The following is a 15544-nucleotide window of genomic DNA, read 5'->3' as shown; positions in this document are numbered from 1 at the left end:
AATACTCCATTGGTAATAAGTCAAATATCACTTTGTGCCAGCCCCTAATTGTTGGAGGTGCATTATCAATCCATCTGAGCAATATATTCTTTCGAGCAGCAAATGTGAGAATACTGAGCAGCCTTCTTTGATGAGTCCCTTTAATATGAGGACTGGGTAAACCGAGAAGCAGAACCTGTGTATCAGCACCAAGCTGGACATTAAAAATCAAATTAAGTTTGCTAACAATTTTTCCCCAGTACTTAGAGGCTTATTTTAAAATCACCCAGCGATTTTTCAGGCCTCAATGGGTTAACAGAGTTACACAGGAGACAGAGGAAATGTGAATTGTGTGTACCATGTGATTATTAATTTAATTAAAACAGCTGGTCAGCTGGTTTAATTAAAACAAATCGCTGTATTGCGTGAGATCTCTCGGGGCTGTTTACGTGTCCAACTGTCTGACCTCCGGTCTGATTTTGTTTTGCTCACTGTATGCTTTAACAAGTGGTCCGTGCCCCCCCGCTCAGTAAACATACATTAGAGAAATGGGTCACTAACCATTACGTTGCCTGTGGGCCATGTTGTCATGGCAACCTAACCAGGATTAACTGTGGCACTACTTGCTGCCTTTTTCTAAAGGGAAAGTTCACCTACACCAGAGATTACACAATGGATTGCAATCAAAGCTGCAACATTAAGTTGACTCAACAACATCAACTTATCAATCAACAGAAAAATAATCACCAGCTATTGATAATTACAGGGTTTGTACAAAGTCTTGAAAGTTTGGACTTTATTTTTAATTTTACCCATTGTGTTTCAAGGTTATAAATGTGCTGGAATTTTTATGTAGTGCTTGAAATATTATTGATTTTCAACATGATCTTGCGTTTCATCTCCCCAATCACTCATGTAAACCAAAAATCTTTTAATATTTGAAATGAAACAATCCTGTCATCATATTTGATTGTTTCCTCCTGGTGACTCACACCAAATGAACAAAGCAAGCTAATAGCTAGAGAAGTCCTCTGTTGATCCCTTAGTTTGGAAATTAACAAGCATTACATAATCAGGACTAATTGCTGTGGGTATAAATTAATTCTGTAAAAAAATTATAGTTGCACTCGCTCTAGATGTAACAAGTCTTGGAAACCAATTTTTGGTTGAAGTACTCGAAAGTGCTTGAATTTCGAACCATAGTCATAGATAAATTGTAATTTTTCATGCAAAATTAGCTGTTTCTGTCTGTTTTCTTGCTTTGGTTTTATATCATATTAAACTGAATGTTGTTAGATTTCGGACTGACAAAACAAGATTAAATTTTTTTTAAATTACATTTTGTTTACCGAGAAAATAATCAAGACTGATTAATATTTGGTTGGTTGCAGCTCTAATTACAATGACAAAAATTTGATTGTTCGATTCGATTGTTCTAAAACTATTTAACCCTTTAGGAACCAGAGAAGCCGGAGAAATCATCCGTTCAGCAGAACCAACGAGAGAAGAGTCTGTCCCCGCCCCTGGAGCCGAGCCCGTCCCCTGTCGAAGAGTTTAGAGAAGAGCTAGTCGCACTCACTGGAAAAGAGCAGCTCAAGGTAAATATACAGTACAGTCAATGATTCCAGACTAGAAAACAAAGCAGCGTGGAGCCCTACTGTAAATTTACCTCTAAAGTTCTGGCTGTAAACTCCATGAGGCCAGTTTCAGTTTGATGATGATATAGCAAGTAAAACTTTATTGAGCATGAAAGTGTTTTGATAGTTAAAAAAGATTCAAAATCACATTTTATGGACTGAAGGACTAAAAAAAAAGACACAAAATGACAAAAAAAGGACACAAAATGACAAAAAAAGGACACAAAATGACAAAAAAAAGACACAAAATGACACAAAAAGAGACACAAAATGACACAAAAAGAGACACAAAATGACACAAAAAGAGACACAAAATGACACAAAAAAGACACAAAATGACACAATAAAAGACACAAAATGACTAAAAACAGACACAAAATGACAAAGAAATACACAAAATGACACAAAAAAAGACACAAAAAGAGTTGGATGACAGGATCACACACAACCACAAGATCACATTTATGTTCTTTGTTTCTTTTTGTTTCAAAATGTTGACCCAGTAATTCATAAAAATATATTATTATCAGGTCATATAGGTGAGGTTGTGCTGAAAAATAATATACCAACATGGCATTTAAACATTTTTTAAGTGGTGTATACAGACAGGATGAAAAGGATTAAAAAAATGGACAAAATAGCCCAAAAAGACTCCACAGAGTTAAAATGGGCTTACCGGTACTTCTGACTGGATATGACAAGCTAAAGGGAGATGGGTTTACTGTCATGAATGAATGCATACTTATGCATACATTATAATCTTATGCTGTGAATCCACACAGTGGAAAATGTGCTCTGAAACTATTCTATGAATCAGTGTTACTGTTTACATGGCATGTTGCAGCGTGTTGAGATTTATTTGGTCATATGGAGTAATTTGTCCTCATGCTTTGTTTACCCATAAGGCAATGAGTCGTTGTGGTTTTGCAGCGTGTGTGATTAAGAGGGTGTGTGTGTGTGTGTGTGTGTGTTCTGTGTCATCTTCAACCCATGGGGAGTGTAACTGTCTGCTCTGCTGCTTGGCTGCCTTCACTGATCTGAAAATACAACTTAGTTATTTATATTATGGCTGTGTGTGTGGAGGAACGACTTCAAACCGGGGCTCTCAAGCTGTGCAAACGTTGTAAAATATTACGTTAATTCACGGCCGCAAATTGGCTTAATGCAGCGTCATGTAGGGACGCACGTCACTGGGATCAGCAGATAAAGGCTCAAAATGAAATATTTGCACTGACGAGAAATTAACATTTCCACTGGTGGTGTGACGCACATGATGCGGGAGCAACAACTATGTCTGCAGTGTGGAGGTTTTTAAAGTAGGTTCCTATTTTTGATTTAATTAATTCTGTTAGTGTGAGTTCAGGGAACAGTCTGGAAAGCATTGACTAATTTACACTCCTTTATAAACAGTGTAAACAGGAGTACATCATGTCTTTTCATCTTAAAGTCCCTCTAATTGACGATTTGCTCTGTTGTTAAAGTAGGATGTTTCCTTTGAGAATCTGACATAAAGATAATTGATTTGTCTTACATGTAGGGCTGGGCGATATGGACAAAATGTTATATATTTAGGCTGAATATTGATATATGATATATATATTTTTATCGCAAAGTGAGAGCAAATCTTCAGTCAAAGTCAAATATGACATGTCACAAGTAGTTTTATCGAAACTTTTTATTTAAGTGAACATAAATACTGTATAACAACAGAAGTATTTAAAAAAAAAAAAAGCAAAGCTCCATAAAGTGCACATTTAAATAAATAAAAAAATCTGGAAAAAAATAGCCTGAAATATAATAGGCCAATCTTTTTCCGAAATAAATATATTTATATGAGAATAGAATAACGAACATTACAAAAGAACTAAATATGACAAACCCTAGTAAGGGCAGCATTTTTATCTAAAGAAAAAAAAGAAATTGAACTATATTGATATATGCGATATGGTCTAATTCCATATTGCATTTAAAAATATATTGATATATCTTTTATATCGATATATCACCCAGACTTATTTACAAGTAACCATTTTCTTGTTTTGTGTGTACATTCTGAAAATAATTGTATTTTATGTCTGCATCTGCCACAACATGATAATAGTAATAAGGCATAACAACATGTTAATTCCACCACAGGATTAACTTTATTAGCACAAAATCCAGAGTTTGTTAGGTTGATCTGAATATAAATAAGAGGGAGGTGGGAGCCTTAGGAGATGTAATTCAACATCCCTCCAACATAGAGATTGATACAGTGTCTTCTGATACTGTTAGACACATAGAATAACAGTCTGTTCTTATGAAATTGACCAATCCTTTTTTCCAATCCACCTGCAGCAGCTCCAGCAGGCTGTGGAGAAGCGTAATGAGATAATTGCCAAGCTGAGCTCCAACCTGCAGGAGGCCCTGGCCAGCAGAGACCAGGTGCAGCAGGAGGCCCAGTCTCTAGCTGGACAGATTCAGGCGCTGCAGAAACAGCTCCAGCAGGTAAAGTGCCAATCAAAGCTAAATCTGTAGCAGCACTTAAGGATTATCGCTGCCTGGAAATATTCACAGCAACTGAAAAAAATGACAAAAAAAGACACAAAAAAGACACAAAATGACAAAAAAAGACACAAAATGACAAAAAAGACACAAAATGACAAAAGAAAAGACACAAAATGACAAAAGAAAAGGCACAAAATGACAACAAAAGGACACAAAATGACAACAAAAAAGACACAAAATGACAAAAAAGACACAAAATGACAAAAAAGGACACAAAATGACAAAAAAAGACACAAAATGACAAAAAAAAGACACAAAATGACAAAAAAAAAGACACAAAATGACAAAAAAAGACACAAAATGAAAAACCTGTTTTTGTCTTTTCCACACAGACGAGCGTAGAGTTCCTGCGCATCAAAAGTCAGTCAGGAGTCGACGTCCTCAACACGCACCAGGAGCAGCAGCAGCTCGGCTCCTGCTCCCAGGAGGCAGACCTCAATCATAAGGAGGAGTCGGGGAGTTCAGGTTCTGGCTCCCAGTCCAGTCTTGAAGGCTTCAGGACTGGCATCGACAGCCAGACAGACACAGTTCTGCACAAACTGAGAGCTGAGCTGGAAGAAGAAAGGGAGAAAAGCCAGCGCATATGTGCCGAACTAGCAGAGGAGGTGGAGAAACACCAACATGTGCTTTCTTTACTGGAGCAGGAGAAGAGGAGCAGGGAGGAGGAGCGGACAGAAAGGGAGGCGCAGCTGCAAAACCAGTTAAGCCTCCTTGTCCAGACCCAGTGCCTTGAGATGCAGCAGTGCAAAGAGGAGAAGGAGAAGCTGAACGGAGAAGTTCTGGAGCTGAGGAGAAGGCTCCAGGAGGAGGACAACGCAGAGAGGAGACTCAGCGAGGAGGTGGCCAGCTCTGCTCTCCTCCTCCAGAGACAGGAGGAGGAGATGCAGAGGCTCAGAGAGGAGCACAGAGAGGAGGTGGAGAGAGTCAGGGAGCTGCTGGAGGAGAGGGAGAAGGAGCTGAAGTCCAGAGAGGAGGAGGTGCTCGGACTCAAAGCTTCTAAGAACCGGCAGAACCAAGCAAGAGCTGGTTTCAGTTGTGAGGAGAAGATCAGTAGTGGAGCTGAGGAGGACAGTTTGAATGTTTCCGTCCCTGGAGACGTCCTGATGGAGCGTTATCTGTCTTCAGCTCCTCTGGCTCATTCTCAGTCTTCAGTGGTCAATGAAAGCTTTGAACGCTGCAGTCAGCTGGACGTCTCTGCAGACTACAGGTTAGAGGAATAATAACTTACCGTGTTTCCTCAATTTAAAGCTGGGCCCCTATTAATGACCGGCCTCATTTAGTAACCGGGTGTAAAAACAATTTTTAGTAAATAAAAGCCGGCCTCTTTTATAAGCCGAGTGTCTTACCGGTGCTGTCCTAGTCATTCTCTGTAAAGTCGAGCCATTTACGCACGTTCTTCTGGGCTTTTTAGTAGTTTAGACATTTTAAATCCTGCTTAAAATGAACATTCAGCTGTTCATTGTTTGTTTACATCCAAGTACTTCCAATATGGCCGACATCCAGGTAACTGGCTACAATGCGTTGTGGAAAACACTCTAAAAAGTGCCGGTCAGAGCTGCTCTGTTTTTCTTTTTTTAATAAAAGCGTCCTTCAAATAATAGCCTGCCCCTATTATTAGCCGGGTCCCAAACTGATTTTTTAGTAATAGAAGCCCCGAATACTATTTGAGGAAATGCGGTACATCTGTGTTTTTCTATGACTCCCCTCCAGATGTAAATACCAGCTCAACCCGTATACTGGTTACGGGCGTTTATTAAGCCGTGAAAACTACATCAAAACACGTCAAGCACAAAGAAATACAAACATTCTCATAACAATTACAATAATAGGTACATGATACATAAATTAACCCATTTAGGCCTAAAATGCCTGGAAAACCTCTGGGTGATTTTAAAATCAGCCCCTAAAACCTGAAGTTTTTCTGTAAATTCAACAGAAGTGTCAACTCTTCCTACTAAATAATAGATTTTTCAGCCTCTGTAGCAGATAGAAATGAAATTCATAAAGTATTTGAGAGCTTATAGCTGTTATATCTGAGCTCCTCCGCTATAGTCGTCTTCCACCATGATTTCAGTTCTGGAAAAGTCCCATGATGCATTGAGACACTACCACATGTATTCTCATTTTGTGTCATTTTAAATCATTTTGTGTCTTTTTGGTCATTTTGTGTCTTTTTTTGGTCATTTTGTGTCTTTTTGGGGTCATTTTGTGTCTTTTTTTTAGTCATTTCGTGTCTTTTTTGTGTCTTTTTTTAGTCATTTTGTCTTTTTTTTGGTCTTTTTGTTTATTTTTTGGTCATTTTGTGTCTTCGTCTGTGTCTCATGCATTTCATTGGCCAAGAGACCGAAAATAGGTGGAAAAAAACTACAAATACTACAAAATGACGTATCTGCTTTCCCAGCTTTAATGGTAGAATAACTCAACAGCGATCCCGGTTTTAATAGTAGAAATGCGATAATGCTTTCCCGGCTTTAATGGGTTAACCCCTTTAATTTCTCTCTGTGCCTCTCTTCACAGTTTCGAGCTGAACAGTGAAGTCTTGGGGGACGAGCCTCTGTTGTCTATTTCAAACCGTTTCGCTGAAGAAGACGAAGACAACGTCCACAACTCCTCCACCCCGGAGTGTGTCCTCCTGGAGGAGAACTCCCGCCCTCAGGCTCCGTCTCAGTGGCTTCACAACTCCTCGGCCGGAGAGCTGGAGCTGAGTAAACTGTCCGATCAGCAGTTTGAGGAGACGGATCTGGAGAAGGAGCTGCTGAATCAACAGTGTGGGGAACTCCGAGAGGAGCTGGCCGATAAGGAGCGGGAGCTGAATGTGTTGAAGGAGGAGGTCATCAACAGCGCTGAGGAGCTGGAGGAGGCCCGGAGCAGGTGAGGAGATTATTAGGGAGGAGGGTTTTTTATTGATTTTTTAACTGAAGTAACTTTTAGGATCACTTCTGGTAGGGCTGAGCTATATGGACCAAAAGTCATATCCCGATATATTTAGGCTGAATATTGATATATACGATATATATCCTGATATTTTTTATCACAAAGTGAGAGAAAATGTTCAGTCAAAGTCAAATATGACATGTCACAAGTAGTTTTATTGAAACTTTTTATTGAATTGAACATAAATACTGTATAACAACAGGAGAACCTTTTAAAAAAAAAAAAAAAAAAAAAAAAAAAAAATCAAAGCTCCATAAAGTGCACATTTAAATAAAAAAAATATCTTAAACAAAAAGAAATTTGACTCTGGTTTCACGTAAACACACTCTGCTTTCCAAAATCAAGCTTTAGAAATATTCTACATTAATATTATTTTCTCGTTTCATAGTTTTTTTTTTTAATTTAATCAACACCAGTCCTAATCATAAATATCAAATATTATATTAATTAATTTTCTGAATTTTAATCCTGTGAGGGATTTTTATGTAAGCAAATTATGCGATATGGTCTAATTTAATATCACAATTAAAAATATATCAATATATTTTATATATGCATTTATCAAAAAATGTGACATTGTAACATGGACACAAATAAATAAAATAAGTAAAATACAATATGCAACAAATGGGGAAAAAAAGATAAAAAATAAATAAGAAATCAAATCAAAATCACTTTATTTATCCCCGAGGGGAAATTCAGTTAGTGTGATAACCCAGGAAGAATGAGACAGTCTGATCAGTAGTTAGAAAAGTTAGAAAAACAAACAATATAAAAGGTAAGTTACAAATAACTAAACAAAATATGGTGTTAAAATAATTCTACAATTTGAAATAAACTCAATAACTTTTCTAATTTCTAAATAAATGCTGTTCTGTGTGTTCAGGTGGGCCCAGGTAACAGAGGAGCTGCAGCAGGCTCTCTGGGAACTGGAGGAGGAGAAGGAGAAGAGGAGAAACGTTGAGGAGGAGATAAACCTGAAAGCCCACGAACAAGACAACCTGAAAAACAAACTCAGTGCCTTAATGGAGGAGAAGGAAGATGCAGTAATGTTCAGGGCTGAACCCTCCCTGCTGCTGGCTGCTACCTCTCCATCAGAGGAGGAGGATAAGCTGCTAGGGGAGCTGAGAAAGGAGCAGGAGGAGGAGGAGGATGAACTCCCGTCTCATCAGAAGCAGCAGGAGGTGCTGCTGTTGTCTCTGCAGGAGATAAAGCAGCCGGCAATCTCTGCCAAACAAAACCTGGAGCTCCGAGATGACAACCAGCTGCAGACGCTGCAGGTACAGCTCCATGATGAGGCTCTGTGTTGATGCCTTAATAACTATGGAGACATGCTCCATACAATAGCTTTCTTTACCCCCAACCTGATTTAGATGGATGGCAATAATAACAGTAATGCTTTTTTTTTTAGTTTTTTTTTTTTTTTTAACATTTTTTATTTTTATTTTGTGAGAGCATTATAATACAGTGCTTACTTTCAGACAATATACAATAGTATTTCTGCCACTCACTATCAAGGTTTTTTTTTTTTTTTTACAAAACAAGAAACAAGATACAGAAAGTTAAGTTATTACATTTGAGAATTTTGAACAAACTGGGAAAGGTAAGCATATGTAAAAGAGCAAATTATTTTTATAGATATATTTATCATTCTCTACTTTTTAATTTATTATTTTCATCTTTTTTTCTAGCTTTTTTACTTTTTATTGTTTTTATTTTTATTTTTATTTTTTTTAAATTTATTTTATGTAATCTTACCTAACTTTTTTTAAATTTATTTTATCTAATTTCTAACCTGCCTTCAGTGTTTCCTCACTGCTCCACGTTATTATTATTAGGGCCCGAGCAGGCAACGACCTGCGAGGTCCCTATTGTATTTCAAATGTTTATTATTATTATTATTATTATTATTATTATTTAATTTAAATGTTTTTTCAATATATTTTTATTGTTTACCCTTTTTTATGTGAAGCACTTTGTGTTACATTTCTCTTGTATAAAAAAGTTCTATAAAAATAAAATCTGATTGACTGATTAAATTACCAAAGACTAATTTTAAAAAGTGTTTAATATGTAAATGCTGGCCTCTTGCTTGGTTGGTTGGGGCTGTTTGACTTGAACTACTGGAAATTGACTTTTCCATCATATTCTAATGTTTTGAGATGTACCTGTAATAAATTGATAAGAAAAATGTGTACAAAAAGCTAAAGAATTTCCCTTTTTTTTGCTTTCCCCCAAGGCTAATTGTGAACTTCTTACGTCGGAGCTCGAGGAGACGAAAACAACGCACAAAACCACATCAGCCCTTCTCGCTCAGAGGACTAGAGAGCTGGAGGAAACGTCAAAGGAGCTCCAAACGACTCGTGAACAGTTTATAAATGTTCAAACCAAAGTGGAAAAGATGCAGGAGGAGCTGGAGAAGAGCCAGCGGAGTCTGGACGGGGCTGAGAAAGAGAAAAATGAACTGGAGTCTCAGATCTTCTGTTTGAGACAAAACATGGCCAACCTGGAGGAGGCCCAGGCCCAGGCAGCGCAGGAGAGGGAGGAGCACAGGAGGAGAGAGGAGGAGATGGAAGACCGGATTAGGAAAATGGAACAAGTCTTAGAGGAGGAACTGGAACAGTTTGAGAATCTGCTGAAAGTCAAAGATGAGGAGGTGAGATACACGGTGAAATGACAGCTGCTTCAGTTTCTGATGTCAGGAGATTAACAGCATGTACAACATGTTCTTACAGCTGACTGAAGAGAAGGAGAAATGGGAGGAAGAGATGCAGGAGAAGGAGAGAGAGCTCGTTGATGTGAGGCAACTCCTGGAGGAGCAGAGGAGGGAGAGGGTGGAGGAGGTGAAGGTGCTCCTGGAGAAGCAGGAGGTGGCTGTGGAGGAGGCGACAGAAAGGCTTCAGACGTCTCACCGACAGGAGGTGAAGGAGCTGAAGGAGAAACATCAACAAGAGGTGAGATTTACAGACTGCACAACAATCAAACGGCATCGGGCGTTCCCGGTGGCACACCTGGTAGAGCGCGTACCACGGAGGCCCAGTCCTCGTAAGCGGGCGGCCCGGGTTCGAATCCGGCTCGGAGCCCTTTCCCGCATGTCTTCCCCTCTGTCTCCTCTCTCTCTCTCTCTCTCTCTCTCTCTCTCTCTCTCTCAATAAAGCTACAAAATGCCCAAAAAATATCTTTAAAAAAAAACAATCAAACGGCATCTCTCTCTATATATATCCTGATATTTGTATTGCAAAGTGAGAGCAAATGTTCAGTCAAATATGACATGTCGTGTCACATGACAAGTAGTTTTATTGAAACTGTTTATTTATGTGAAGTTCTACTGCCGTTACTGATGCTGTAAACTGTATGAAAAAATGTTAATAAATAAATTGTTTAAAAAAAAAAATAGCGTATGAAATAAAATAGGCCAATCCTTTTCTGAAATAGTCAAGTCAAAGTTTATTTATAGAGCACATTTAAAAACAACTTCAGTTGACCAAAGTGCTGCACAGTTAATAAAAAACCAATAAAATCATACACAAATATAGTAATAAGTAAAAAAACAACAACATTAAAATAATACTAAAATAGTAATAAAGAACTCAATTTAAAAACAGAGTTAGAGATAAAAAGGAATAAAAGAGTAAAAAGTAATATAAAATAAACATATTAGGAACTAAGAACTAAATAAGACGAATCCTAGTAAGGGAACCCAATAGTTTGTTGGTAAAAACGGGTAAAAGCCATTCTTAAATGAATATTAAATCAAACTGATGTCTCTTTTAATTTTGAGTGCAAAATAAAAAAACAAGATTTCAGAAAATTTAGTTTGGGAGAGATATCACAACAACATAACACCACTGTGACAAATATTCCCTGGCAAACACAAAAAAACAACACGATTTAGGGAAAAACATGAAAATGGAGATTTCTGTTTTTGCAAATGAACCTTTTCTTCTCATGCCAAACACATGATTGAATTCACTTTAGTTATTTATTTGAATATTATGCATTTATAGACATACAGTCATGGAAAAAATATTAGACCACCCTTGTTTTCTTCAATTTCTTGTTCATTTTAATGTCTGGTACAACTAAAGGTACATCTGTTTGGACAAATATAATAACAACAAAAATAGATCATAAGAGTTTAATTTAAGAGCTGATATCTAGACATTTAACATGTTTTTTTGTATCATGATTTTGGTTATTATCAAGAAAACCATGGAAAATTTCTAGAAAACTACGGTCTCATATTGTTTTGCATGCAGTAAAATGTATATTATATTGTGCTGTGCAGAAACCTACATTGACTATATTTATTTATTTATTTGTTTGTTGGGTAAGTTCGGATATCTCAAACAGTCAAAGTGATACATTTTTGGCATATTTTAAGCACCATAACAGCGATTCTTTTCTTTCTTTTTTTTTTTAAATTCATTTTTTTTGTTAATTTTTCATGAGCTATCACACCAACCTGAAGGAGGAAAAACAACAGCACTGCATGTTGTCTCACTGTGTAATTAAATACATATTCAGATTAAATATTTGTCTCGTTTTTGTAATTTCAATGATAGAAAATTTGAAGAAAAATCATCAGTGTGGCTGATTTTCTTGGTATGTTTATCTCCATAAATTCCCAGATTTCTGAGTTGAACATTCAGCTTGAGTCAGAACTGCTGCAGCAGCAGGTCGCTCTGGAGGAAGAACAGAAGAGACACATCAGCCTCATCAAACAGGTATCACAGTTCAGAACAGGGTTCATATGGGTGCTACGGAAATCCTTGCAAATGCTTGAATTTTAATGTTGAATTTCAAGGTTTGAAAAGTGCTTGGATTTTGGATAAAGTGCTTGTAAATGCTTGTAATTTTTACTGTATTTCTCTTGCAATCTGACTATAGATAACCGCATTTTAAATGGAAAAAACTATATAAAGTCTGCCTAAAATCTAAAATGAAGAGCGCTCCGCCTGCGTCTTCTTGTTTCTGAGATGTTTCTTGTTGCTCTTCCCCTGTATCTTCTTACTGAAGGAGTTTTTCTAATTCCTAGTGGATGTGAGGGCTCCTGAAATATTTGTGGGTCTTTCCTCCTAGTTTGGGTCGTGTTTAGTTCCACCAGCTGCCGGTTGATGATGATTTTTGTGAGCTTCCTTTTGCTCCTATAGCCGCTAGATTCCCATAAGCCAGTATGTTTTATGAGATTAGCAAACTACTTTTAGTTGTTAAAAGTGTATAACCATTGCTGGTGGTATGGTTAAGTGAAATGAACCCTTTTAGTATGTAAGTACTCATCTAAAACATGACATTTACAACCGTTGAAAGGTGCTGGAAAAGCTTGAAAAGTGCTTTAATTTGACCACTGAAAAAGTGTACGAACCCTGTAAAAAGTCTCTCAGCAAAGTCCTTTCTAAGTTGTTAAACTATCTGCATTTTGTTATTTTTTTAGCGTCTGACGTGTCTCATTCTCTGTTTTCTTCAAGGTGACTGAGCGAGAACACGAGAGGATGATTTCAGAGCTGACAGACAAACACAATGAGGAGCTGAACCAGCTGAGGAGAGAGTCTCTGGAGCTGAAGGAGAGTCTGGAAGCTGCTCACCAGGCTGAGCTGCAGCAGATACAGGTAGACTTTATATACACACACACACTAAAGAAAATGTCTCCTATCTATGTCCTTAGATTGTTTTCCTCCTTTACATAATGTCATAGTAGAGACAATTTTGTCAGTTACAATGACTCAATTAACTTTGGAGTTTAGATTTATTTCTGCTTTTTAGAAATTGGTATGGAGGAAATGAATTAATTAATGACTTCATTAAAAAAGTTAATGCCATTTTATATGTGGCAAAAATAATATAAAAAATAAATGAAGACATTAATGAATTGATAAAATAAATAAATCATACATGAATTGATACAGATTTATTTAACCTATATGTATTTACATTTAAAAGTAATTCTCTATTTACTAGCATGGCAAATTTATTTTTCTAATTAATTTTGAATTAAATTAAATTTTATTTTATTTTTTATTGATTTTTAAATGTGAATATTTTGTATAGTTTTAATTAATTAAAATTTCTTAAATTTAAATATTTTTTTTATTATACAATATTCAATTTAGTCAATTTACAATATGCAATTTATATAATATTATTATATAAATAATATTTCTTCTTCATTATGCAAATGAGGTCATTCAAAGTGTCATTGAGTCAACTTTTGGCCTATTATGTGAAGGACATCAGAGTGCATAGATGAATACAGTGTCAGGCTTATTAATTAGGTTCATTAATACAAAGATAAATAAAGAAGCACATTAAAAGAGGAATATTAATTTATGTCACATTTTATCAAATAATTACATTTAATGGTATATTAATTTGAGTCATTTATTTATTTTGGCAGGTTCTGTCCCTGTAGGATAACAGTGTCCGTTTAATGTAAATACAACAAACAACAACCTTTCCCCCTTAACATAAACATTACTAGTCACTACTGGACTCAAAAAGCTCTCACACTTTGTCCTTTGGCAGCTTATATGAAGTCGACTGTCACAAACTTGGGTTTTATAATGGACAGTGATTTTAACCCATTTAGGCCTAAAACACCTGGAAAAAATGCCTGTAAAATCTCTGGGCAATTTTAAAATAAGCCCCTAAAACCTTTAAGTTTTTCTGGAAATTCAACAGAAGTGTCAACTCTTCCTACTAAATAATCGATTTTTCAGCCTCTGTAGCAGATTGAAATGAAATTCATAAAGTATTTTTTAGAGCTTATACCTGTGGCTGTCATGAGAAGTTGAGTTTATTTGTCCAAACCTTCAGTAAAGTTTTTTTTTTTTTTTTGCTGTGTTGCATTGCGACACTCCCACGTGTATTCTGATGCATTTCATTGGCCAAGAGACCGAAAATAGGTGGAAAAAACTACAAATACTACATTTTTGACTTGATGTAATAATACAAAAACTATTTTTCTTCATAGAGTTTTTTTTTTTTATTATAACAGATCATTATATCCATTTTTCCTTTCACACAGCCAGCATGAAATAACATGTAAAATGAATGTGGGTCATTTTTGACCCTTGTACATTAAAAGGTTTTTATATGTTGTGCATCAAAGGGTTAACCAGCATGAGACTCGCTTTTTTTTTTAGTTGTTTTTATTTGTTCTCTGTTTTTATTGTTGCTCTGTCCTGCCATGTGCATCACTTTGTATCAGCTGTGGCTGTTTTAAAGGCCTCTATAATATAAATAAAGTTGATTGACACAAAACTGCACCTTCTGTTTTCATCTCCTTTAGGTCCAAAAGGCCAGCGAGCTGGAAGCTTTGCGTCTGAACCTGACCCAAGTCAACAAGTCTCAGCTGGAGCACGAGTCTGCTCTCACCGAGGTCCAAGCGTCCCTGAGGGAGACGTTTGCCCAGGAATGTGACCTCCTGCAGGCTCGCCATCAGCTAGAAGTGGAGCAGATCAGGCAGCAGAACCAGGAGCAGCAGCAGGAGAGGCTGCAGGAGCTGCAGGAGCTGCACCAACAAGACCTGAGTGAGTGCACACTAGAGTGCTTCTTCACTTGTTCACTCCGTATGTCAGTGCTTTTTTCTTCCATGTTTGCCTGCAGGTGCATGCACTTGAAATGTGGGTGAGTCACCCTCATTCTTCAGAGGGATGTTCAGGACACAGTGGAGCACAATGACAGATGTAGCCTTCAGATTCTGTGACGTGAGCCAGTCTTTTCATTTGTTTTCTCTACTTATGTTCAGATGAACTGAAGCAGCAGTGGGAGAGTCGTGTTGCTGAGGAGAAAGCTGCCATGGAGGAGCAGCAGGCCAAAGACATGCAGGTCAATCCTCAGAAATGATGCACAAAATACCATTTATTCATTTAGATTACATATTTTAATTCACCTTGGTCTTCTCTTCTCCTCAGGCTCTAAAGTCGAACCTCCAAACGTCTCTCTCCGAGACCCAAAACAGCCACAACGCCACCCAGACGGAGCTCACTAAGGTTAGAATAGTTTTGGATTTTTCATCAGTTTTAGTTTTAATTTCGTTGTGATTTTTTTGTTTTCAGATTCAGTTAGTTTTAATTAGTTTTCAGAGTGAGTTTGCTAGTTTTAATTAGTTTTTATATTTTGGAAAATGCTTAGTTTTAGTTTAGTTTTTATTAGTTGTAGTTGTTTTGTAATGGGGTATTTGTTGGGTGCCAGATTCAATAAGGTCACAATAAATGTTTCCTTTATTTCCTTTGTCTGATCCATCTCAGCCCCAATACGTTTATTAAGTCATAAAACCAGATAGATGAAATAAATCTCATATCAACCAAAAAGGTTTACGTATGAAAAAAGTTGTAAAAGACAAAAACTAGGAGCCAAGGGCAAATGAGAGGCTCGACACCTAAAAAATATCTCAGGAGATTTGGAATCCAAAGTTAGTCTAGCTAGAGAAACTCAAAACTAGACTT

General features: G+C 36.9%; 1 protein-coding gene across 1 annotated transcript in view; it reads left to right on the top strand.

Moving 5' to 3' along the window:
- The window catches only part of pcnt (pericentrin), a 79080-nt gene that overhangs the window by 5179 nt on the left and 58357 nt on the right, over positions 1-15544 (top strand). Inside the window, exons 4-15 of the mRNA XM_059353436.1 lie at positions 1437-1577; positions 3954-4103; positions 4496-5370; positions 6681-7034; positions 7984-8377; positions 9337-9753; positions 9833-10051; positions 11729-11824; positions 12566-12706; positions 14386-14626; positions 14845-14924; positions 15011-15088. Of these exons, the coding sequence (XP_059209419.1) occupies positions 1437-1577; positions 3954-4103; positions 4496-5370; positions 6681-7034; positions 7984-8377; positions 9337-9753; positions 9833-10051; positions 11729-11824; positions 12566-12706; positions 14386-14626; positions 14845-14924; positions 15011-15088 (3186 nt within the window). The remainder of the gene's footprint in view (positions 1-1436; positions 1578-3953; positions 4104-4495; positions 5371-6680; positions 7035-7983; positions 8378-9336; positions 9754-9832; positions 10052-11728; positions 11825-12565; positions 12707-14385; positions 14627-14844; positions 14925-15010; positions 15089-15544) is intronic.

This window comes from Centropristis striata, chromosome 16 (genome assembly GCF_030273125.1).
Source record: "Centropristis striata isolate RG_2023a ecotype Rhode Island chromosome 16, C.striata_1.0, whole genome shotgun sequence".
Taxonomy (NCBI): domain Eukaryota; kingdom Metazoa; phylum Chordata; class Actinopteri; order Perciformes; family Serranidae; genus Centropristis; species Centropristis striata.
The sequence above is the reverse complement of the archived record's forward strand: the minus strand, read 5'-3'. Positions and strand labels throughout refer to the sequence as shown.